This window comes from Oncorhynchus nerka, linkage group LG10 (assembly GCF_034236695.1).
Source record: "Oncorhynchus nerka isolate Pitt River linkage group LG10, Oner_Uvic_2.0, whole genome shotgun sequence".
In the NCBI taxonomy this organism is placed as follows: Eukaryota; Metazoa; Chordata; class Actinopteri; order Salmoniformes; family Salmonidae; genus Oncorhynchus; species Oncorhynchus nerka.
Window position 1 is genome coordinate 96,586,331 of NC_088405.1, and position 26,248 is coordinate 96,612,578.

Genomic DNA, 26,248 nt, shown 5'->3' on the forward strand with positions numbered 1-26,248 from the left:
AAGGTAGCCAGGTAAGGCAACCACGTATCACAGTGTTAGTAAGGGAAACGTTCCTCAATAAAGCAGCTATGTATAAGCAGAAAAGTTGGCTAATTAATAAATGTATTGCATCAATATAGCAATAGAACACCATGCAACCTTCTTTTTCTTTTTATGCGGGTGTTGGTAACAGGCTATGTTGGTAACAGGCTATGTTGGTAACAGGCTGTGTTGGTAACAGGCTGTGTTGGTAACAGGCTGTGTTGGTAACAGAGTGTGTTGGTAAAAGGCTGTGTTGGTAACAGGCTATGTTGGTAACAGGCTGTGTTGGTAACAGGCTGTGTTGGTAACAGGCTGTGTTGGTAACAGGCTATGTTGGTAACAGACATTGTTGGTAACAGGCTGTGTTGGTAACAGGCTGTGTTGGTAACAGGCTGTGTTGGTAACAGGCTGTGTTGGTAACAGACATTGTTGGTAACAGGCTGTGTTGGTAACAGGCTGTGTTGGTAACAGGGTGTGTTTGTAACAGGCTGTGTTGGTAACAGGCTGTGTTGGTAACAGACATTGTTGGTAACAGGCTGTGTTGGTAACAGGGTGTGTTTGTAACAGGGTGTGTTTGTAACAGGCTGTGTTGGTAACAGGCTGTGTTGGTAACAGGCTATGTTGGTAACAGACATTGTTGGTAACAGGCTGTGTTGGTAACAGGCTGTGTTGGTAACAGGGTGTGTTTGTAACAGGCTGTGTTGGTAACAGAGTGTGTTGGTAACAGGCTGTGTTGGTAACAGGCTGTGTTGGTAACAGGCTGTGTTGGTAACAGGCTGTGTTGGTAACAGAGTGTGTTTTTAACAGGATGTGTCGGTAACAGAGTGTGTCGGTAACAGGATGTGTTGGTAACAGGCTGTGTTGGTAACAGGGTGTGTCGGTAACAGAGTGTGTTTGTAACAGAGTGTGTTTGTAACAGAGTGTGTTTGTAACAGGATGTGTCTGTAACAGGATGTGTCTGTAACAGGATGTGTCTGTAACAGGATGTGTCTGTAACAGGCTGTGTTGGTAACAGGCTGTGTCTGTAACAGGATGTGTCTGTAACAGGATGTGTCTGTAACAGGCTGTGTCTGTAACAGGATGTGTCTGTAACAGGCTGTGTTTGTAACAGGCTGTTTTTTTAACAAGGTGTGTATGTAACAAGGTGTGTATGTTGGCCTCCTTATTCAGTCTGTATACACATCCTTGCTAGGGGATTAATTCAGCTGTTGTTGAAGTCTAGTGAGATATGTGTTTTTGGTGTTATCTCTCTATGGAGGACAAAGCTCCTGAGATGTACCGTTGGTCTCCTCAGTCTATCCTCACACAGCAAGGTGTTGCCTAAAACAGGGTTTTCCTACCTTCACTTAGACAGCGCAGGTCCCCCTACCTAACACTCAAATCAAATCAAATCAAATTGATTTATATAGCCCTTCGAACATCAGCTGATATCTCAAAGTGCTGTACAGAAACCCAGCCTAAAACACCAAACAGCAAGCAATGCAGGTGTAGAAGCACGGTGGCTAGGAAAAACTCCCTAGAAAGGCAGGAACCTAGGAAGAAACCTAGAGAGGAACCAGGCTATGTGGGGTGGCCAGTCCTCTTCTGGCTGTGCCGGGTGGAGATTATAACAGAACATGGCCAAGATGTTCAAATGTTCATAAATGACCAGCATGGTCAAATAATAATAATCACAGGCAGAGATAGACATGGTTATATATTAGACGGATGGACAGAGGGAAGCAGAGTAGGAGGGGGGGGAGATAGACATGGTTATATATTAGATGGATGGACAGAGGGAAGCAGAGTAGGAGAGGGGGGAGATAGACATGGTTATATATTAGATGGATGGAGAGTCTATATATACAGTTGAAGTCGGAAGTTTACATACAATTAGGTCGGAGTCATTAAAACTAATTTTTTAACCACTCCAAGAATTTCTTCTTAACAAACTATAGTTTTGGCAAGTCGGTTAGGACATCTACTTTGTGCATGACACAAGTAATTTTTCCGACAATTGTTTACAAACAGATTATTTCACTTATAATTCACTGTATCACAATTCCAGTGGGTCAGAAGTTTACATACACTAAGTTGACTGTGCCTTTAAACAGCTTGGAAAATTCCAGAAAATGATGTCAAGGCTACAAAGATTGTACTTTTTGGATAAATGTCATCGGGTCTGAACAAAAACAAAAATAGAACTGTTTGGCCATAATGACCATCGTTATGTTTGGAGGAAAAAGGGGGAGGCTTGCAAGCCGAAGAACACCATCCCAACCGTGAAGCACGGGGGAGTCAGCATCATGTTGTGGGGGTGCTTTGCTGCAGGAGGGACTGGTGCACTTCACAAAATAGATGGCATCATGAGGGAGGGAAATTATGTGGATATATTGAAGCAACATCTCAAGACATCAGTTAAGTTAAAGCTTGGTCGCAAATGGGTCTTCCAAATGGACAATGACCCCAAGCATACTTCCAAAGTTGTGGCAAAATGGCTTAAGGACAACAAAGTCAAGGTATTGGAGTGGCCATCACAAAGCCTTGACCTCAATCCTATAGAAAATGTGTGGACAGAACTGAAAAAGAGTGTGTGAGCAAGGAGCCCTACAAACCTGACTCAGTTCCACCAGTTCTGTCAGGAGGAATGGGCCAAAAGTCACCTAACTTATTGTGGGAAGCTTGTGGAAGGCTACCCGAAACGTTTGACCCACATTTCAATTGTTTAAGGCAATGCTGCCAAATAATAATTGAGTGTATGTAAACTTCTGACCTACTGGGAATGTGATGAAAGAAATAAAATCTGAAATAAATCACTCTCTACTATTATTCTGACATTTCATATTCTTAAAATAAAGTGGTGATCCTAACTGACCTAAGACGGGGAATATTTACTAGGATTAAATGTCAGGAATTGTGAAAAACTGAGTTTAAATGTATTTGGCTAAGGTGTATGTAAACTTCCGACTTCAACTGTATCTATGTTGCTCCATCCACCATGCACTGGCTCCCTGGTGAACCAAAAGAAAAACTCCCTCTTCAACACCACCTCACGCTGCTATAAATACACACCTCTCAGGGGCTGGTTGTCTCATTCTCTCAGGGGTTGGTTATCTCAGGGGTTGGTTATCTCATTCTCTCAGGGGTTGGTTATCTCATTCTCTCATGGGTTGGTTGTCTCAGCGGTTAGTTGTCTCATTCTCTCAGCGGTTGGTTGTCTCATTCTCTCATGGGTTGGTTGTCTCATTCTCTCATGGGTTGGTTGTCTCATTCTCTCATGGGTTGGTTGTCTCATTCTCTCAGCGGTTGGTTGTCTCATTCTCTCATGGGTTGGTTGTCTCATTCTCTCAGCGGTTGGTTGTCTCATTCTCTCATGGGTTGGTTGTCTCATTCTCTCAGCGGTTGGTTGTCTCATTCTCTCATGGGTTGGTTGTCTCATTCTCTCATGGGTTGGTTGTCTCATTCTCTCAGGGGTTGGTTGTCTCATTCTCTCAGGGGTTGGTTGTCTCATTCTCTCAGGGGTTGGTTGTCTCATTCTCTCAGGGGTTGGTTGTCTCAGCGGTTGGTTGTCTCATTCTCTCAGGGGTTGGTTGTCTCATTCTCTCAGGGGTTGGTTGTCTCATTCTCTCAGGGGTTGGTTGTCTCATTCTCTCAGGGGTTGGTTGTCTCATTCTCTCAGGGGTTGGTTGTCTCATTCTCTCAGGGGTTGGTTGTCTCATTCTCTCAGGGGTTGGTTGTCTCATGGGTTGGTTGTCTCATTCTCTCAGGGGTTGGTTCTCTCATGGGTTGGTTGTCACAGTGCTAATTACTCCCGATCTTAACAGCAGTGTGTAATAATTTTAAGGTTCAAATGTGTGAATTCTTTAAAATAACTCATCCACCTGGTCAATTCCTAACAAAACATTGAGGTGAGGGGAATTTAGAGTCGCTGGTGAAGTCTACACACCACGTGCACAGTCTTCACATGTAGCTGCCTTAAACTAAAAGAACAATGATGCATTGTGTCTTCTCAGCCCAGAGTTAACACTTGGTGGAAGCTCCTTTGGCAGCCATTACAGCTGTGATTCATTGTGAATAAGATTCAACCAACTTCGAACAACTCTTAGGGCAACATTTTTCCATCGTTTTTGTCAAAATTGCTCAAGCTCAGTAAATTTGGTTAGGAGTCATTGATGGACAGCAATTATCAATCCTTGTCTCTGGTTTTCAAGCAAATTTATGTCAGGACTGCGGAAGGACCACTCAGGACAAGCCATTCTGGTGTCTTTGGCATTAAATATTTGGTGATATTCCTGCTGAAAATACAACTATATCCCAAGGTTAGATTTTCAAAAGACTGAGGCACGGTTTCCACAAATGTTTTATATGGGCTTTGCACCATTCAAATGGATTTTTATCCTAACAAACGCCCTAATCTCTGCCAGTGATAAGCATACCCATAACATGAGGCTTCCACCACAATACATATTCATTTTTAGATTTTTTTGATTAATTTGGAAAATGTTCATATCATTTTCTTTCACTTTGAAACTGGTTGAATAGGTTGTGTAGATCTGTAGAAAAAATAGATTTAGATTTTTTTTTAAAATAGATTTTAGATTTAAATTTAAGGCAGCAAAATGTGAAGACTGTGCAATGGGTGTGGATAAAGTTTTTCTTTGAATGATTAGTAAATGTTTGCATTTGGTTGTCACATGGAATGTGGGGTTTGGTTGTCACGTGGAATGTGGGGTTTGGTTGTCACATGGAATGTGGGGTTTGGTTGTCACATGGAATGTGGGGTTTGGTTGTCACGTGGAATGTGGGGTTTGGTTGTCACATGGAATGTGGGGTTTGGTTGTCACGTGGAATGTGGGGTTTGGTTGTCACGTGGAATGTGGGGTTTGGTTGTCATGTGGAATGTGGGGTTTGGTTGTCACGTGGAATGTGGGGTTTGGTTGTCACGTGGAATGTGGGGTTTGGTTGTCACGTGGAATGTGGGGTTTAGTTGTCACGTGGAATGTGGGGTTTGGTTGTCATGTGGAATGTGGGGTTTGGTTGTCACATGGAATGTGGGGTTTGGTTGTCATGTGGAATGTGGGGTTTGGTTGTCACGTGGAATGTGGGGTTTGGTTGTCATGTGGAATGTGGGGTTTGGTTGTCACGTGGAATGTGGGGTTTGGTTGTCACGTGGAATGTGGGGTTTGGTTGTCACGTGGAATGTGGGGTTTGGTTGTCACGTGGAATGTGGGGTTTGGTTGTCACGTGGAATGTGGGGTTTGGTTGTCACGTGGAATGTGGGGTTTGGTTGTCATGTGGAATGTGGGGTTTGGTTGTCACATGGAATGTGGGTTTGGTTGTCAGGTGGAATGTGGGGTTTGGTTGTCACGTGGAATGTGGGGTTTGGTTGTCACGTGGAATGTGGGGTTTTGGTTGTCAGGTGGAATGTGGGGTTTGGTTGTCACGTGGAATGTGGGGTTTGGTTGTCACGTGGAATGTGGGGTTTGGTTGTCACGTGGAATGTGGGGTTTGGTTGTCACGTGGAATGTGGGGTTTAGTTGTCACGTGGAATGTGGGGTTTGGTTGTCATGTGGAATGTGGGGTTTGGTTGTCACGTGGAATGTGGGGTTTGGTTGTCATGTGGAATGTGGGGTTTGGTTGTCACGTGGAATGTGGGGTTTGGTTGTCATGTGGAATGTGGGGTTTGGTTGTCACGTGGAATGTGGGGTTTGGTTGTCATGTGGAATGTGGGGTTTGGTTGTCACGTGGAATGTGGGGTTTGGTTGTCATGTGGAATGTGGGGTTTGGTTGTCACGTGGAATGTGGGGTTTGGTTGTCACATGGAATGTGGGGTTTGGTTGTCACGCGGAATGTGGGGTTTGGTTGTCACGCGGAATGTGGGGTTTGGTTGTCACATGGAATGTGGGGTTTGGTTGTCACGTGGAATGTGGGGTTTGGTTGTCACGTGGAATGTGGGGTTTGGTTGTCACGTGGAATGTGGGGTTTGGTTGTCACGTGGAATGTGGGGTTTGGTTGTCACGTGGAATGTGGGGTTTGGTTGTCACGTGGAATGTGGGGTTTGGTTGTCATGTGGAATGTGGGGTTTGGTTGTCACGTGGAATGTGGGGTTTGGTTGTCACGTGGAATGTGGGGTTTGGTTGTCATGTGGAATGTGGGGTTTGGTTGTCACGTGGAATGTGGGGTTTGGTTGTCACGTGGAATGTGGGGTTTGGTTGTCACGTGGAATGTGGGGTTTGGTTGTCACGTGGAATGTGGGGTTTGGTTGTCACGTGGAATGTGGGGTTTGGTTGTCACGTGGAATGTGGGGTTTGGTTGTCACATGGAATGTGGGGTTTGGTTGTCATGTGGAATGTGGGGTTTGGTTGTCACGTGGAATGTGGGGTTTGGTTGTCACGTTTGGTTGTCACGCGGAATGTGGGGTTTGGTTGTCACATGGAATGTGGGGTTTGGTTGTCAGGTGGATGTGGGGTTTGGTTGTCACATGGAATGTGGGGTTTGGTTGTCACGTGGAATGTGGGGTTTGGTTGTCATGTGGAATGTGGGGTTTGGTTGTCACGTGGAATGTGGGGTTTGGTTGTCACGTGGAATGTGGGGTTTGGTTGTCACGTGGAATGTGGGGTTTAGTTGTCACGTGGAATGTGGGGTTTGGTTGTCATGTGGAATGTGGGGTTTGGTTGTCACATGGAATGTGGGGTTTGGTTGTCATGTGGAATGTGGGGTTTGGTTGTCACATGGAATGTGGGGTTTGGTTGTCATGTGGAATGTGGGGTTTGGTTGTCACGTGGAATGTGGGGTTTGGTTGTCACGTGGAATGTGGGGTTTGGTTGTCACATGGAATGTGGGGTTTGGTTGTCACGTGGAATGTGGGGTTTGGTTGTCACGTGGAATGTGGGGTTTGGTTGTCATGTGGAATGTGGGGTTTGGTTGTCACGTGGAATGTGGGGTTTGGTTGTCACGTGGAATGTGGGGTTTGGTTGTCACGTGGAATGTGGGGTTTGGTTGTCACATGGAATGTGGGGTTTGGTTGTCACGCGGAATGTGGGGTTTGGTTGTCACATGGAATGTGGGGTTTGGTTGTCACATGGAATGTGGGGTTTGGTTGTCACATGGAATGTGGGGTTTGGTTGTCATGTGGAATGTGGGGTTTGGTTGTCATGTGGAATGTGGGGTTTGGTTGTCATGTGGAATGTGGGGTTTGGTTGTCACGTGGAATGTGGGGTTTGGTTGTCATGTGGAATGTGGGGTTTGGTTGTCACGTTTGGTTGTCACGTGGGATATGGGGTTTGGTTGTCACGTTTGGTTGTCACGTTTGGTTGTCACGGGATGTGGGGTTTGGTTGTCACGTTTGGTTGTCACGTGGAATTGGGGTTTGGTTGTCACATGGAATGTGGGGTTTGGTTGTCACGTGGAATGTGGGGTTTGGTTGTCACATGGAATGTGGGGTTTGGTTGTCACGTGGAATGTGGGGTTTGGTTGTCACGTTTGGTTGTCACGCGGAATGTGGGTTTGGTTGTCACATGGAATGTGGGGTTTGGTTGTCACGTGGAATGTGGGGTTTGGTTGTCACATGGAATGTGGGGTTTGGTTGTCACGTGGAATGTGGGGTTTGGTTGTCACGTTTGGTTGTCACGGAATGTGGGGTTTGGTTGTCACATGGAATGTGGGGTTTGGTTGTCACGTGGAATGTGGGGTTTGGTTGTCACGTGGAATGTTGGGTTTGGTTGTCACGTGGAATGTGGGGTTTGGTTGTCACGTGGAATGTGGGGTTTGGTTGTCACGTTTGGTTGTCACGTGGAATGTGGGGTTTGGTTGTCACGTGGAATGTGGGGTTTGGTTGTCACGTTTGGTTGTCATGTGGAATGTGGGGTTTGGTTGTCACATGGAATGTGGGGTTTGGTTGTCACATGGAATGTGGGGTTTGGTTGTCATGTGGAATGTGGGGTTTGGTTGTCATGTGGAATGTGGGGTTTGGTTGTCACGTAGAATGTGGGGTTTGGTTGTCACGTGGAATGTGGGGTTTGGTTGTCACGTGGAATGTGGGGTTTGGTTGTCACGTAGAATGTGGGGTTTGGTTGTCACGTAGAATGTGGGGTTTGGTTGTCATGTGGAATGTGGGGTTTGGTTGTCATGTGGAATGTGGGGTTTGGTTGTCATGTGGAATGTGGGGTTTGGTTGTCACGTGGAATGTGGGGTTTGGTTGTCATGTGGAATGTGGGGTTTGGTTGTCACATGGAATGTGGGGTTTGGTTGTCACATGGAATGTGGGGTTTGGTTGTCACGTGGAATGTGGGGTTTGGTTGTCACGTGGAATGTGGGGTTTGGTTGTCACGTGGAATGTGGGGTTTGGTTGTCATGTGGAATGTGGGGTTTGGTTGTCACGTGGAATGTGGGGTTTGGTTGTCACATGGAATGTGGGGTTTGGTTGTCACATGGAATGTGGGGTTTGGTTGTCATGTGGAATGTGGGGTTTGGTTGTCACGTGGAATGTGGGGTTTGGTTGTCACGTGGAATGTGGGGTTTGGTTGTCATGTGGAATGTGGGGTTTGGTTGTCATGTGGAATGTGGGGTTTGGTTGTCACGTGGAATGTGGGGTTTGGTTGTCATGTGGAATGTGGGGTTTGGTTGTCATGTGGAATGTGGGGTTTGGTTGTCACGTGGAATGTGGGGTTTGGTTGTCACGTGGAATGTGGGGTTTGGTTGTCACGTGGAATGTGGGGTTTGGTTGTCATGTGGAATGTGGGGTTTGGTTGTCATGTGGAATGTGGGGTTTGGTTGTCACGTGGAATGTGGGGTTTGGTTGTCACGTGGAATGTGGGGTCAGTTGTCACGTGGAATGTGGGGTTTGGTTGTCATGTGGAATGTGGGGTTTGGTTGTCACATGGAATGTGGGGTTTGGTTGTCATGTGGAATGTGGGGTTTGGTTGTCACATGGAATGTGGGGTTTGGTTGTCATGTGGAATGTGGGGTTTGGTTGTCACGTGGAATGTGGGGTTTGGTTGTCACGTGGAATGTGGGGTTTGGTTGTCACATGGAATGTGGGGTTTGGTTGTCACGTGGAATGTGGGGTTTGGTTGTCACGTGGAATGTGGGGTTTGGTTGTCATGTGGAATGTGGGGTTTGGTTGTCACGTGGAATGTGGGGTTTGGTTGTCATGTGGAATGTGGGGTTTGGTTGTCACGTGGAATGTGGGGTTTGGTTGTCACGTGGAATGTGGGGTTTGGTTGTCACGCGGAATGTGGGGTTTGGTTGTCACATGGAATGTGGGGTTTGGTTGTCACATGGAATGTGGGGTTTGGTTGTCACATGGAATGTGGGGTTTGGTTGTCACGTGGAATGTGGGGTTTGGTTGTCACATGGAATGTGGGGTTTGGTTGTCATGTGGAATGTGGGGTTTGGTTGTCACGTGGAATGTGGGGTTTGGTTGTCATGTGGAATGTGGGGTTTGGTTGTCACGTTTGGTTGTCACGTGGGATGTGGGGTTTGGTTGTCACGTTTGGTTGTCACGTTTGGTTGTCACGCGGGATGTGGGGTTTGGTTGTCACGTTTGGTTGTCACGTGGAATGTGGGGTTTGGTTGTCACATGGAATGTGGGGTTTGGTTGTCACGTGGAATGTGGGGTTTGGTTGTCACATGGAATGTGGGGTTTGGTTGTCACGTGGAATGTGGGGTTTGGTTGTCACGTTTGGTTGTCACGCGGAATGTGGGGTTTGGTTGTCACATGGAATGTGGGGTTTGGTTGTCACGTGGAATGTGGGGTTTGGTTGTCACATGGAATGTGGGGTTTGGTTGTCACGTGGAATGTGGGGTTTGGTTGTCACGTTTGGTTGTCACGCGGAATGTGGGGTTTGGTTGTCACATGGAATGTGGGGTTTGGTTGTCACGTGGAATGTGGGGTTTGGTTGTCACGTGGAATGTTGGGTTTGGTTGTCACGTGGAATGTGGGGTTTGGTTGTCACGTGGAATGTGGGGTTTGGTTGTCACGTTTGGTTGTCACGTGGAATGTGGGGTTTGGTTGTCACGTGGAATGTGGGGTTTGGTTGTCACGTTTGGTTGTCATGTGGAATGTGGGGTTTGGTTGTCACATGGAATGTGGGGTTTGGTTGTCACATGGAATGTGGGGTTTGGTTGTCATGTGGAATGTGGGGTTTGGTTGTCATGTGGAATGTGGGGTTTGGTTGTCACGTAGAATGTGGGGTTTGGTTGTCACGTGGAATGTGGGGTTTGGTTGTCACGTGGAATGTGGGGTTTGGTTGTCACGTAGAATGTGGGGTTTGGTTGTCACGTAGAATGTGGGGTTTGGTTGTCATGTGGAATGTGGGGTTTGGTTGTCATGTGGAATGTGGGGTTTGGTTGTCATGTGGAATGTGGGGTTTGGTTGTCACGTGGAATGTGGGGTTTGGTTGTCATGTGGAATGTGGGGTTTGGTTGTCACATGGAATGTGGGGTTTGGTTGTCACATGGAATGTGGGGTTTGGTTGTCACGTGGAATGTGGGGTTTGGTTGTCACGTGGAATGTGGGGTTTGGTTGTCACGTGGAATGTGGGGTTTGGTTGTCATGTGGAATGTGGGGTTTGGTTGTCACGTGGAATGTGGGGTTTGGTTGTCACGTGGAATGTGGGGTTTGGTTGTCATGTGGAATGTGGGGTTTGGTTGTCATGTGGAATGTGGGGTTTGGTTGTCACGTGGAATGTGGGGTTTGGTTGTCATGTGGAATGTGGGGTTTGGTTGTCATGTGGAATGTGGGGTTTGGTTGTCACGTGGAATGTGGGGTTTGGTTGTCACGTGGAATGTGGGGTTTGGTTGTCACGTGGAATGTGGGGTTTGGTTGTCATGTGGAATGTGGGGTTTGGTTGTCATGTGGAATGTGGGGTTTGGTTGTCACGTGGAATGTGGGGTTTGGTTGTCATGTGGAATGTGGGGTTTGGTTGTCACATGGAATGTGGGGTTTGGTTGTCACATGGAATGTGGGGTTTGGTTGTCACGTGGAATGTGGGGTTTGGTTGTCACGTGGAATGTGGGGTTTGGTTGTCACGTGGAATATGGGGTTTGGTTGTCATGTGGAATGTGGGGTTTGGTTGTCACGTGGAATGTGGGGTTTGGTTGTCACATGGAATGTGGGGTTTGGTTGTCATGTGGAATGTGGGGTTTGGTTGTCACGTGGAATGTGGGGTTTGGTTGTCACGTGGAATGTGGGGTTTGGTTGTCACGTGGAATGTGGAGTTTGGTTGTCACGTGGAATGTGGGGTTTGGTTGTCATGTGGAATGTGGGGTTTGGTTGTCACGTGGAATGTGGGGTTTGGTTGTCATGTGGAATGTGGGGTTTGGTTGTCACAATCATGTAACGGTTTTCTTGTGGTGAAGGAGAGGCGGACCAAAATGCAGCGTGGTTTCTATTCATGGTTCTTTAATAAAGAAAACTATACATGAATAGACTAAGAAAACAATAAACGTGAGAAAACCTAAACAGCCCTATCTGGTGCAAACACAGAGACAGGAACAATCACCCACAAACACACAGTGAAACCCAGGCTACCTAAGTATGATTCTCAATCAGAGACAACTAATGACACCTGCCTCTGATTGAGAACCATACTAGGCCGAAACATAGAAATACCCAAATTATAGAAAAACAAACATAGACTGCCCACCCCAACTCACGCCCTGACCATACTAAATAATGACAAAACAAAGGAAATAAAGGTCAGAACGTGACAAATCAACTGTATTATAAAACATTTTGGGGACGGTTGTGGGAAATTCCATGGGTAACAGAATGACATCATGGGTTCCTGATCTGTACTATACAGAAATGCATAATGATGAATGTCATTCTCTTCACGGTGATAGGTACACAAGGGAGAATACCGTAGAATCCTACGTTGCATGTTTTGGTATCATTCTACACACTGGCTATTATTTTAATGAGCTCCGCCTGCAAACAAGACCAAATTTGGTTGGTCCTGACCTGACCAAATCTGTACCAATCATAAGACGTCTATGTTTCACAGGCTTGGACACCACAGCAGTAGATTACAGTACATTACAGTACAACACAGTAGATTATAATGTACTCTAATCTAATCTCCTCTCCTGAACTATACTCTACTGTTTTCTAAGACACATTTTCTATCTGTTTGACCAGAAATAAAAGTATTTGTTTATCCCTGATTTTCAGAATGGAAAATGTTTTAAACATTTATATATGCTTTAATTTCAGAGAATTATAGCCTAGACTCGTAGCTTTCATTTGACACCAAATGTATATGTTAGTGCCTTATACATGGAAATGCCCTTGTTACAATCCAACCCACTGTAGCCATGTTGTTAGGGGATAGATACATATTGCTGAGCGCTAGGATGTAGAGTGAACTAACTAGATGTCTATTGTTGTTGCTAGGATGTAGAGTGAACTAACTAGATGTCTATTGTTGTTGCTAGGATGTAGAGTGAACTAACTAGATGTCTATTGTTGTTGCCTGGATGTAGAGTGAACTAACTAGATGTATATTGTTGTTGCTAGGATGTAGAGTGAACTAACTAGATGTCTATTGTTGTTGCTAGGATGTAGATGCTTATTGTTGTTGCTAGGATGTAGAGTGAACTAACTAGATGCTTATTGTTGTTGCTAGGATGTAGAGTGAACTAACTAGATGTATATTGCTGTTGCTAGGATGTAGAGTGAACTAACTAGATGTCTATTGTTGTTGCTAGGATGTAGAGTGAACTAACTAGATGTCTATTGCTGTTGCTAGGATGTAGAGTGAACTAACTAGATGTCTATTGTTGTTGCTAGGATGTAGAGTGAACTAACTAGATGTCTATTGTTGTTGCCTGGATGTAGAGTGAACTAACTAGATGTCTATTGTTGTTGCTAGGATGTAGAGTGAACTAACTAGATGTCTATTGTTGTTGCTAGGATGTAGAGTGAACTAACTAGATGTCTATTGTTGTTGCTAGGATGTAGATGCTTATTGTTGTTGCTAGGATGTAGAGTGAACTAACTAGATGCTTATTGTTGTTGCTAGGATGTAGAGTGAACTAACTAGATGTCTATTGCTGTTGCTAGGATGTAGAGTGAACTAACTAGATGTCTATTGCTGTTGCTAGGATGTAGAGTGAACTAACTAGATGTCTATTGTTGTTGCTAGGATGTAGAGTGAACTAACTAGATGTCTATTGTTGTTGCCTGGATGTAGAGTGAACTAACTAGATGTCTATTGTTGTTGCTAGGATGTAGAGTGAACTAACTAGATGTCTATTGTTGTTGCTAGGATGTAGAGTGAACTAACTAGATGTATATTGTTGTTGCTAGGATGTAGAGTGAACTAACTAGATGTCTATTGTTGTTGCTAGGATGTAGATGCTTATTGTTGTTGCTAGGATGTAGAGTGAACTAACTAGATGCTTATTGTTGTTGCTAGGATGTAGAGTGAACTAACTAGATGTCTATTGCTGTTGCTAGGATGTAGAGTGAACTAACTAGATGTCTATTGTTGTTGCTAGGATGTAGAGTGAACTAACTAGATGTCTATTGCTGTTGCTAGGATGTAGAGTGAACTAACTAGATGTCTATTGTTGTTGCTAGGATGTAGAGTGAACTAACTAGATGTCTATTGTTGTTGCTAGGATGTAGATGCTTATTGTTGTTGCTAGGATGTAGAGTGAACTAACTAGATGCTTATTGTTGTTGCTAGGATGTAGAGTGAACTAACTAGATGTCTATTGTTGTTGCTAGGATGTAGAGTGAACTAACTAGATGTCTATTGCTGTTGCTAGGATGTAGAGTGAACTAACTACAGTAATGAGAGACTATGTACAGTGCCGTGACGTCATCCTCCTGTCCTGTCCTGTGTGATATAGATGGGTCGTCTGGATAAGAACCACCCGTTGGTGACTGGCCACGCTGGGCCCGTCCTGGACATCGACTGGTGCCCTCACAACGACAACATCCTGGCATCCTGCTCAGAGGACACCACCGCCATGGTAAGGCTGGCAGCCTGTGTGTGTGTGTGTGTGTGTGTGTGTGTTTGTGTGTGTGTGTGTGTGTGTGTGTGTCTGTTCATACTGTAGTGTAAATGAACATCATGTATGAACTGCCTGTGTTTCCAACAAGCTGTTCTTCTTCTACTGATCTGTCAAACCAAGGTCCTGACTCTCTGTGGTCACTAAAGATCCTGACTCTCTGTGGTCACTAAAGATCCTGACTCTCTGTGGCCACTAAAGATCCTGACTCTCTGTGGTCACTAAAGATCCTGACTCTCTGTGGCCACTAAAGATCCTGACTCTCTGTGGCCACTAAAGATCCTGACTCTCTGTGGTCACTAAAGATCCTGACTCTCTGTGGTCACTAAAGATCCTGACTCTCTGTGGCCACTAAAGATCCTGACTCTCTGTGGTCACTAAAGATCCTGACTCTCTGTGGTCACTAAAGATCCTGACTCTCTGTGGCCACTAAAGATCCTGACTCTCTGTGGTCACTAAAGATCCTGACTCTCTGTGGCCACTAAAGATCCTGACTCTCTGTGGTCACAAAAGATCCTGACTCTCTGTGGCCACTAAAGATCCTGACTCTCTGTGGCCACTAAAGATCCTGACTCTCTGTGGTCACTAAAGATCCTGACTCTCTGTGGCCACTAAAGATCCCATGGCTCTTCATGAGGAGTACTGTGCACTTTTAGAAAAGGGGTAGGGGTTTTGTTGGGGTAGCCGCTGGTTTGTATTTATAAACATGTGTTAACATAGTGCTTCCTCCCCCCCAAACCCCCCCCTCCCCCCTATCAACCAATCAGATGACAGATATGAGCCTCTAAGGGTGAGCAGATGGAGAGGGATGAGATATCAAAGCTGTGTGTGTGTGTGTGTGTGTGTGTGTGTGTGTGTGTGTGTGTGTGTGTGTGTGTGTGTGTGTGTGTGTATCAAAGAGAGAACACATTGATGCAAACAAGGGTATTTTCTGACAATGAACATCTATTGAAATCAAGGAGTAGCTATCATATGATGGTACTGCCAGTCTTCTAACAGCTGCTTGTGTGAATGAATGGAGTACAGTACAGGCTATGTTCATAAGACCATGTGTCACTACACTGATGCCTTTGTTCTGGTAATGGGATAAAGCACTGCTACAGACAGACAGACAGGCAGGCAGGCAGACAGGCAGGCAGGCAGGCAGGCAGGCAGGCAGGCAGGCAGGCAGGCAGACAGGCAGGCAGACAGACAGACAGACAGACAGACAGACAGACAGACAGACAGACAGACAGACAGACAGACAGACAGATAGACAGACAGACAGACAGACAGACAGACAGACAGACAGACAGACAGACAGACAGACAGACAGACAGACAGACAGACAGAATAATGGAAACCCTTGAGTAAATGAGGGTTCTGATGGATCTGTTATGGTGTTGGGGTGCATTTTCCTGGCATGGTTAAGGTCCACTCAACCCCTTAGAGGACAAGGTAAACACCAATAAATAGACAGCCATTCTGAGTGATCACCTTCAACCTGTGGTGAATCCTTTCTATCCAGGATGACAATTCCCCCCCATCCACAGGGCACGGGTGGTCACTGATTGGTTTGATGAGCATGGAAACGTTTTCCACCACCATCAACAAAACACCAAATATTGGAATTTTTCCTGGAAGTCAGTCTTGTAACAGCTGAGGAATAGTGTTGCATCCATCCAATCTCGTGGAAGAATGGCGTCTCAGCCATCCAATCTCGTGGAAGAATGGCGTCTCAGCCATCCAATCTCGTGGAGGAATGGCGTCTCAGCCATCCAATCTCGTGGAAGAATGGCGTCTCAGCCATCCAATCTCGTGGAAGAATGGCGTCTCAGCCATCCAATAGAGTTCCAGACACTTGTAGAATCTATGACAAGGGGCATTGAAGCTGTTCTGATTGGTGGAGGACCACCGCCCTATCAAGACACTATATATTGGTGTTTCCTTTAGATAAATAGAGAGAGAGCGAGAGAGCGAGAGAGAGAGAGAGAGACAGAGAGACCTACTCATTCCAGGGTTTTTCTTTATTTTTACTCTTTTATACATTGTAGAATAATAGGAAAGACATCAAAACTTTGAAATAAGAATAATACTGAAATAACACATATGGAATCATGTAGTAACCCCGCCAAAAAAGTGTGAAACAAATCAAAATATATGTTATATATTAGATTCCTGAAAGTAGCCACCTTTTGCCTTGATGACAGATTTGCACACTCTTGGCATTCTCTCAACCAGTTTCACCTGGAATGCTTTTCCAACAGTCTTGAAGGTGTTCACACATATGCTTTTATAAACATTTTTATTTAACTAGGCAAGTCAGTTAAGAACAAATTATTTAGGCCTCCCGGGTGGTGCAGTGGTTAAGGGCGCTGTACTGCAGCGCCAGCTGTGCCACCAGAGACTCTGGGTTCGCGCCCAAGCTCTGTCGTAACCGGCCGCGACCGGGAGGTCCGTGGAGGGCGACGCACAATTGGCCTAGCGTCATCTGGGTTAGGGAGGGTTTGGCCAGTAGGGAAATCCTTGTCTCATCACGCACCAGCAACTCCTGTGGCGGGCCGGGCGCAGTGCGCGCTAACCAAGGTTGCACAGTGTTTCCTCCGACACATTGGTGCGGCTGTCTTCCGGGTTGGATGTGCGCTGTGTTAAGAAGCAGTGCGGCTTGGTTGGGTTGTGTATCAGAGGACGCATGACTTTCAACCTTCGTCTCTCCCGAGCCCTTACGGGAGTTGTAGCGATGAGACAAGATAGTAGCTACTAAAACAATTGGATACCACAAAATTGGGGAGAAAAGGGGTAAAAAACATACTTTTTTTTTTTAAAGAACAAATTATTATTTACAATGATAGCCAGGTAGGTCGTTCCAGACACTTGTCCTGTTGAAAAACAAATGATAGTCCCACTAAGAGTAGATGGGATGGTGTATCGCTACAGAATGCTGGTTAAGAGTGCCTTGAATTCTAAATAAATCACTGACAGTGTCACCGGCAAAGCACCATCACACCTCCTCCTCCATGCTTCACGGTGGGAACCACACATGCGGAGATCATCCATTCACCTACTCTGCGGCTCACAAAGATGCAGCGGTTGGAACCCAAAATCTCAATTTTGGACTCATCAGACCAAAGGACAGATATCCACCGGTCTAATGTCCATTGCTCGTGTTTCTTGGCCCAAACATGCCTCTTCTTATTATTGGTGTCCTTTAGTAGTGGTCTCTTTGCAGCAAATCGACCATGAAGGCCTGATTCACGCAGTCTCCTCTAAACAGTTGATGTTGTGATGTATCTTTTACTTGAACTCTGTGAAGCATTTATTTGGGCTGCAATTTCAGAGGCTGGTATCTCTAATGAACTTATCCTCTGCAGCAGAGGTAACTCTGGGTCTTCATTTCCTGTGGTGGTCCTCATGAGAGACAGTTAACTCATAGAGCTTCATGGTTTTTGCAACTGCACTTGAAGAAACTTTCAAAGTTCATGATATTTTCTGCATTGACTGACCTTCATGTCTTAAAGTAATGATGGACTGTTGTTGCTCTTTGCTTATTTGAGCTGTTCTTGCCATAATATGGACTTGGTCTTTTACCAAATAGGGCTATCTTCTGTATACCACCCCTACACAACTGATTGGCTGAAACGCATTAAGAGGGAAACAAATTCCACAAATACATTTTTAACAAGGCACACTTTTTAATTGAAATGCATTCCAGGTGACTACCTCATGCAGCTGGTTGAGAGAATGCCAAGAGTGTGCAAAGCTGTCAGCAAGGCAAAGGGTGGCTATTTTGAAGATTCTAAAATATAAAATATATTTTGATTTGTGTAACACTTTTTTGGCTACTACATGATTCCATGTGTGTTATTTCATAGTTTTGATGTCTTCACTATTATTCTACAATGTAGAAAATAGTACAAATAAATAAAATCCATTGAATGAGTAGGTGTGTCCAAACGTTTGACTGCTACTGTATGTATAATGTTGTATTGTGTCCCCCTATATGTGTAACATTGTATTGTGTCCCCCTATATGTGTAACGTTGTATTGTGTCCCCCTATATGTGTAACGTTGTATTGTGTCCCCCTGTATGTGTAACGTTGCATTGTGTCCCCCTATATGTGTAACGTTGTATTGTGTCCCCCTGTATGTGTAACGTTGTATTGTGTCCCCATATGTGTAACGTTGTATTGTGTCCCCCTATATGTGTAATGTTGTATTGTGTCCCCCTATATGTATAACGTTGTATTGTGTCCCCCTATATGTGTAACGTTGTATTGTGTCCCCCTATATGTGTAACGTTGTATTGTGTCCCCCTATATGTGTAACGTTGTATTGTGTCCCCCTATATGTGTAACGTTGTATTGTGTCCCCCTATATGTGTAACGTTGCATTGTGTCCCCCTATATGTGTAACGTTGTATTGTGTCCCCCTATATGTGTAACGTTGTATTGTGTCCCCCTATATGTGTAACGTTGTATTGTGTCCCCCTATATGTGTAACGTTGTATTGTGTCCCCCTATATGTGCAACATTATATTGTGTCCACCTGTATGTGTAACGTTGTATTGTGTTCCCCTATATGTGCAACGTTATATTGTGTCCCCCTATATGTGCAACGTTATATTGTGTTCCCCTATATGTGCGACGTTGTATTGTGTCCCCCTATACAGTGCCTTGCGAAAGTATTCGGCCCCCTTGAACTTTGCGACCTTTTGCCACATTTCAGGCTTCAAACATAAAGATATAAAACTGTATTTTTTTGTGAAGAATCAACAACAAGTGGGACACAATCATGAAGTGGAACGACATTTATTGGATATTTCAAACTTTTTTAACAAATCAAAAACTATTAAAAACGATTCAGCCCCTTTTACTTTCAGTGCAGCAAACTCTCTCCAGAAGTTCAGTGAGGATCTCCGAATGATCCAATGTTGACCTAAATGACTAATGATGATAAATACAATCCACCTGTGTGTAATCAAGTCTCCGTATAAATGCACCTGCACTGTGATAGTCTCAGAGGTCCGTTAAAAGCGCAGAGAGCATCATGAAGAACAAAGGAACACACCAGGCAGATCCGAGATACTGTTGTGAAGAAGTTTAAAGCCGGATTTCGATACAAAAAGATTTCCCAAGCTTTAAACATCCCAAGGAGCACTGTGCAAGCGATAATATTGAAATGGAAGGAGTATCAGACCACTGCAAATCTACCAAGACCTGGCCGTCCCTCTAAACTTTCAGCTCATACAAGGAGAAAACTGATCAGAGATGCAGCCAAGAGGCCCATGATCACTCTGGATGAACTGCAGAGATCTACAGCTGAGGTGGGAGACTCTGTCCATAGGACAACAATCAGTCGTATATTGCACAAATCTGGCCTTTATGGAAGAGTGGCAAGAAGAAAGCCATTTCTTAAAGATATCCATAAAAAGTGTTGTTTAAAGTTTGCCACAAGCCACCTGGGAGACACACCAAACATGTGGAAGAAGGTGCTCTGGTCAGATGAAACCAAAATTGAACTTTTTGCCAACAATGCAAAACGTTATGTTTGGCGTAAAAGCAACACAGCTCATCTCTCTGAACACACCATCCCCACTGTCAAACATGGTGGTGGCAGCATCATGGTTTGGGCCTGCTTTTCTTCAGCAGGGACAGGGAAGGTGGTTCAAATTGATGGGAAGATGGATGGAGCCAAATACAGGACCATTCTGGAAGAAAACCTGATGGAGTCTGCAAAAGACCTGAGACTGGGACGGAGATTTGTATTCCAACAAGACAACGATCCAAAACATAAAGCAAAATCTACAATGGAATGGTTCAAAAATAAACATATCCAGGTGTTAGAATGGCCAAGTCAAAGTCCAGACCTGAATCCAATCGAGAATCTGTGGAAAGAACTGACAACTGCTGTTCACAAATGCTCTCCATCCAACCTCACTGAGCTCGAGCTGTTTTGCAAGGAGGAATGGGAAAAAATGTCAGTCTCTCGATGTGCAAAACTGATAGAGACATACCCCAAGCGACTTACAGCTGTAATCGCAGCAAAAAGTGGCGCTACAAAGTATTAACTTAAGGGGGCTGAATAATTTTGCACGCCCAATTTTTCAGTTTTTGATTTGTTAAAAAAGTTTGAAATATCCAATAAATGTCGTTCCACTTCATGATTGTGTCCCACTTGTTGTTGATTATTCTCAAAAAGTTTTATATCTTTATGTTTGAAGCCTGAAATGTGGCAAAAGGTTGCAAAGTTCAAGGGGGCCGAATACTGTATGTGCAACGTTATATTGTGTTCCCCTATATGTGCAATGATATTTTGTGTCCCCCTATATGTGCGACGTTGTATTGTGTCCCCCTATATGTGTGACATTATATTGTGTCCCCCTATATGTGCGACGTTGTATTGTGTCCCCCTATATGTGCAACGATATTTTGTGTCCCCCTATATATGCAACGTTATATTGTGTCCCCCTATATGTGCAACGTTATATTGTGTCCCCCTATATGTGCGACGTTGTATTGTGTCCCCCTATATGTGCGACGTTGTATTGTGTCCCCCTATATGTGTGACATTATATTGTGTCCCCCTGTAATGTGCAACGTTGTATTGTGTCCCCTTATATGTGCAACGTTATATTGTGTCCCCCTATATGTGTAACGTTGTATTGTGTCCCCCTGCAGGTGTGGCAGATCCCTGACCAGATGGGGACCCAGCCCATATCAGAGCCCATTGTGGTGCTGGAGGGACACTCCAAACGTGTTGGCATTGTCACCTGGCACCCCACTGCACGCAACATACTACTCACTGCAGGTATACACACACACACACGCACGCACGCAACATACTACTCACTGCAGGTACACACACACACACACACACACACACACACACACACACACCCACACACACACACACAAGCAACATACTACTCACTGCAGGTACACACACACACACACACACACACACACAACATACTACTCACTGCAGGTACACACACACACACACGCACGCACGCACGCACGCAACATACTAATCAATGCAGGTACACACACACACACACACAATTTTACTCCCTCCCTCCCTCCCCCAGGCAGTGATAACCTGATAATAATCTGGAACGTGGGGACTGGCGAGGCCCTCATCTCCATGGACGACCACCCAGACCTCATCTACAACGTCAGCTGGAACCGTAACGGCAGCCTGTTCTGCACCACCTGTAAGGACCGACGCCTCCGCGTTTGTGACCCCCGCAAGAGAGAGGTGGTCGCGGTGAGTTGGGGAGGGGTGGGAAGTGGTGAGTTGGGGTGGGAGGTGGTCGCGGTGAGTTGGGGAGGGGTGGGAAGTGGTGAGTTGGGGAGGGGTGGGAAGTGGTGAGTTGGGGAGGGGTGGGAAGTGGTGAGTTGGGGAGGGGGTGGGAAGTGGTGAGTTGGGGAGGGGTGGGAAGTGGTGAGTTGGGGAGGGGTGGGAAGTGGTGAGTTGGGGAGAGTTGGGGAGGAAGTGGTGAGTTGGGGAGGGGGTGGGAAGTGGTGAGTTGGGGAGGGGTGGGAAGTGGTGAGTTGGGGAGGGAAGTGGTGAGTTGGGGAGGGGTGGGAAGTGGTGAGTTGGGGAGGAAGTGGTGAGTTGGGGAGGGGTGGGAAGTGGTGAGTTGGGGAGGGGTGGGAAGTGGTGAGTTGGGGAGGGAAGTGGTGAGTTGGGGAGGGGTGGGAAGTGGTGAGTTGGGGAGGGGGTGGGAAGTGGTGAGTTGGGGAGGGGTGGGAAGTGGTGATATGGGGAGGGGTGGGGTGGGAAGTGGTGAGTTGGGGAGGGGTGGGAGGTGGTGAGTTGGGGAGGGGTGGGAAGTGGTGAGTTGGGGAGGGGGTGGGAAGTGGTGAGTTGGGGAGGGGTGGGAAGTGGTGAGTTGGGGAGGGGTGGGAAGTGGTGAGTTGGGGAGGGGTGGGAAGTGGTGAGTTGGGGAGGGGTGGGAAGTGGTGAGGTGGGGAGTGGTGAGTTGGGGAGGGGAGGGAAGTGGTGAGTTGGGGAGGGGTGGGAAGTGGTGAGTTGGGGAGGGGTGGGAAGTGGTGAGTTGGGGAGGGGAGGGAAGTGGTGAGTTGGGGTGGGAAGTGGTGAGTTGGGGAGGGTGGGAAGTGGTGAGTTGGGGAGGGTGGGGAGTGGTGAGTTGGGGAGGGTGGGAAGTGGTGAGTTGGGGGGGAGGGAAGTGGTGAGTTGGGGAGGGGAGGGGAGTGGTGAGTTGGGGAGGGGGGGGGGAGGGAGGTGGTGAGTTGGGGAGGAGGTGGTGGTGGTGAGTTGGGGAGGAGGTGGTGGTGGTGAGTTGGGGATCGGTGGGAGGTGGTGAGTTGGGGAGGGAGGTGGTGGTGGTGGTGAGTTGGGGAGGGGTTGTGTTGAGTTGGGGAGGGGTGGGGGTTGTGGTGAGTTGGGAGGGTGGGGGAGGGAGGTGGTGAGTTGGGGAGGGGTGGGGGTTGTGGTGAGTTGGGGAGGGGAGGGGAGGGGAGGGAGGTGGTGAGTTGGGGAGGGGTGGGGGTTGTGGTGAGTTGGGGGGGGGGGGAGGGAGGGAGGTGGTGAGTTGGGGAGGGGGGGGGTTGTGGTGAGTTGGGGTGGGAAGTGGTGAGTTGGGGAGGGGTGGGAAGTGGTGAGTTGGGGAGGGGGGGGGTGGTGAGTTGGGGAGGGGTGGGAAGTGGTGAGTTGGGGAGGGGTGGGAAGTGGTGAGATGGGGAGGGGTGGGAAGTGGTGAGTTGGGGAAGGGTGGGGGTTGTGGTGAGTTGGGGAGGGGAGGGGAGGGGAGGGAGGTGGTGAGTTGGGGAGGGGTGGGGGTTGTGGTGAGTTGGGGTGGGAAGTGGTGAGTTGGGGAGGGGTGGGAAGTGGTGAGTTGGGGAGGGGTGGGGGTGGTGAGTTGGGGAGGGGTGGGAAGTGGTGAGTTGGGGAGGGAAGTGGTGAGTTGGGGAGGGGAGGGGTTGTGGTGAATTGGGGAGGGGAGGGGTTGTGGTGAGTTGGGGAGGGAGGGGTTGTGGTGAGTTGGGGAGGTGGTGGTGGTGAGTTGGGGAGGGGTGGGGGTTGTGTTGTAAAGTGCTGTCGTCGATGCTCCCGTTTCCATGGAGATTGCGTTCATGGTAAAAGCTGCACATGACGACTCAAACAGAAACGACCTGTAAATGTCAAGCTACTACAACACGCCTCTGGCTTCTTCGTTCTGTCCAATAGGAGAGGATGGCTCCACACGATGGGATCCGACCAATGAGGGCCATCTTCACCAGAGACGGAAACCTGTTCACTACCGGATTCACCAGGATGAGCCAGAGAGAGCTGGGCCTGTGGGACCCGGTAATAAACACAGACACACGCCGACACACACACACACACATACAGACAGGACACACAGTCAGGACACACAGTCAGGACACACAGACCGGACACACAGTCAGGACACACAGACAGGACACACAGACAGGACACACAGACAGGACACACAGACAGGACACACAGTCAGGACACACAGACAGGACACACAGACAGGACACACAGTCAGGACACACAGACAGGACACACAGACAGGACACACAGACAGGACACACAGACAGGACACACAGACAGGACACACAGTCAGGACAAACAGACAGGACACACAGTGGACAGGTGTTGACAGACACAGGCAGGACACTCACAGTGGACAGGTGTTGACAGACACAGGCAGGACACTCACAGTGGGCAGGTGTTGACAGACACAGGCAGGACACACACAGTGAACAGGTGTGGACAGACACAGACAGGACACTCACAGTGGACAGGAGTTGACAGACACAGGCAGGACACTCACAGTGGACAGGTGTTGACAGACAGGACACACACAGTGGACAGGTGTTGACAGAAACAGACAGAACACTCACAGTGGACAGGTGTTGACAGACACAGGCAGGACACTCACAGTGGACAGGTGTTGACAGACAGGACACACACAGTAGACAGGTGTTGACAGAAACAGACAGGACACACACAGTGGACAAGTGTTGACAGACACAGACAGGACACTCACAGTGGACAGGTGTGGACAGACACAGGCAGGACACTCACAGTGAACAGGTGTTGACAGACAGGACACTCACAGTGGACAGGTGTTGACAGACACAGGCAGGACAATCACAGTGGACAGGTGTTGACAGACACAGGCAGGACACTCACAGTGAACAGGTGTGGACAGACACACTCATATCCATGACTCGTATCTCTTGAAGAACAATGAACAATCAATCATGTCTTTTCTAATCTTTCTTCAGACACATTTTGAGGAACCTATTGCACTGCTGGAGTTGGACACAAGTAACGGGGTGTTGTTACCGTACTACGACCCAGACACCAACATGGTTTACCTCTGTGGAAAGGTATGAACACACACACACACACACACACACAGACACCAACATGATTTACCTCTGTGGAAAGGTATGAACACACACACACACACACACAGACACCAACATGATTTACCTCTGTGGAAAGGTATGACGTTATGAGCAGACACACACACACACACAGACACACACACGCACGCACACACACACCCAGACACCAACATGGTTTACCTCTGTGGAAAGGTATGACGTTATGAGCAGACACACACACACACACACACACACACACACACCCAGACACCAACATGGTTTACCTCTGTGGAAAGGTATAAACACACACACACACACACACCCAGACACCAACATGGTTTACCTCTGTGGAAAGGTATGAGCAGACTCACACACACCAACATGGTTTACCTCTGTGGAAAGGTATGACGTTATGAGCAGACACACACACACACACGCACACGCACAGACACACACACACGCACAGACACACACACACACACACACCTAAACACGCACACGCACACACACACACTCACACACGCGCACACACACACACACACACACACACAGACACTCACACACGCACACACACACGCACGCACACTCACACACACACACACACACACACACACACACACACACACACACACACTCCCTCTCTGTGACAGTAGATAATACTACCTCCTCTAGTACTACTAGTGCTGTATACCTCCCTTTAGATCAGGGCTGTCAAACACATTCCATGGACAGCCTAGTGTCTGCTGGTTTTTCAATTAAGCCCTAGACAACCAGGCGAGGGGAGTTCCTTACTAATTAGTGACCTTATTTCATCAATCAGGTACAAGGGAGGAGCGAAAACACCCAAAGACACTAAGCCCTCCGTGGAATGAGTTTGACACGTGCTTTAGTAGTAAATAATGTTGTCTCCTCCCCTCTTCTACCCTCTCCTCTCCTTTCTCCTCCCCACCCAACCTCCTTTCCTCTGCTCTGCTCTCCTCTGCTCTCCCCTCACCTCCGCTCTCCACCCCTCCTCTCTCTCTCCTCACCCCTCCTCTCCCTTCATCTCCTCTCCCCTCCCCTGCTATCCCTTCCCAACCCCTCCTCTCCCACCCCTCCTCTCGCCTCCCCTTACTCCCATCTCCTCTGCCCTCCCCTTACCTCACCTCCCCACTACTCTCCTCTTTGCTCTCCCCTCACCTCCGCTCTCCACCCCTCCTCTCCTCTCCCCTCCCCTGCTATCCCTTCCCGACCCCTCCTCTCCCACCCCTCCTCCCATCTCCTCTGCCCTCCCCTTACCTCACCTCCCCACTACTCTCCTCTTTGCTCTCCCCTCACCTCCGCTCTCCACCCCTCCTCTCCTCTCCCCTCCCCTGCTATCCCTTCCCGACCCCTCCTCTCCCACCCCTCCTCCCATCTCCTCTGCCCTCCCCTTACCTTACCTCCCCACTACTCTCCTCTTTGCTCTCCCCTCACCTCCGCTCTCCACCCCTCCTCTCCTCTCCCCTCCCCTGCTATCCCTTCCCGACCCCTCCTCTCCCAACCCCTCCTCTCCCACCCCTCCTCCCTCCCCTTACCTCACCTCCCCACTACTCTCCTCTTTGCTCTCCCCTCCCACCTCTCCAGGGGGACAGTAGTATCCGGTACTTTGAGATAACAGAGGAGCCTCCCTATGTCCACTACCTCAGTACCTTCAGCAGCAAGGAGCCTCAGAGGGGGATGGGCTTCATGCCCAAGAGAGGAGTGGATGTCAGCAAGTGTGAGATCGCCAGGTAGGAGACTCACACACATACAAGCACACTACACTCAAGGAACCCCTGGAGAGCCCCTGGAGATCCTCAAGGAGCCCCTGGAGATCCTCAAGGAGCCCCTGGAGATCATTAAGGAAAACTTGGAGATCC

General features: G+C 47.5%; 1 protein-coding gene across 2 annotated transcripts in view; it reads left to right on the top strand.

Annotated features, from left to right (window-relative positions):
* Window positions 1-26,248, top strand: part of LOC115116653 (coronin-6-like) — a 47,053-nt gene that overhangs the window by 15,936 nt on the left and 4,869 nt on the right. For both annotated transcript variants that reach the window (XM_065023986.1, XM_065023985.1), the window contains 6 exons: window positions 13,861-13,983; window positions 20,679-20,808; window positions 21,089-21,267; window positions 23,194-23,313; window positions 24,264-24,368; window positions 25,974-26,119. In XM_065023986.1, coding sequence (XP_064880058.1) covers window positions 13,861-13,983; window positions 20,679-20,808; window positions 21,089-21,267; window positions 23,194-23,313; window positions 24,264-24,368; window positions 25,974-26,119 — 803 coding nt within the window. The remainder of the gene's footprint in view (window positions 1-13,860; window positions 13,984-20,678; window positions 20,809-21,088; window positions 21,268-23,193; window positions 23,314-24,263; window positions 24,369-25,973; window positions 26,120-26,248) is intronic.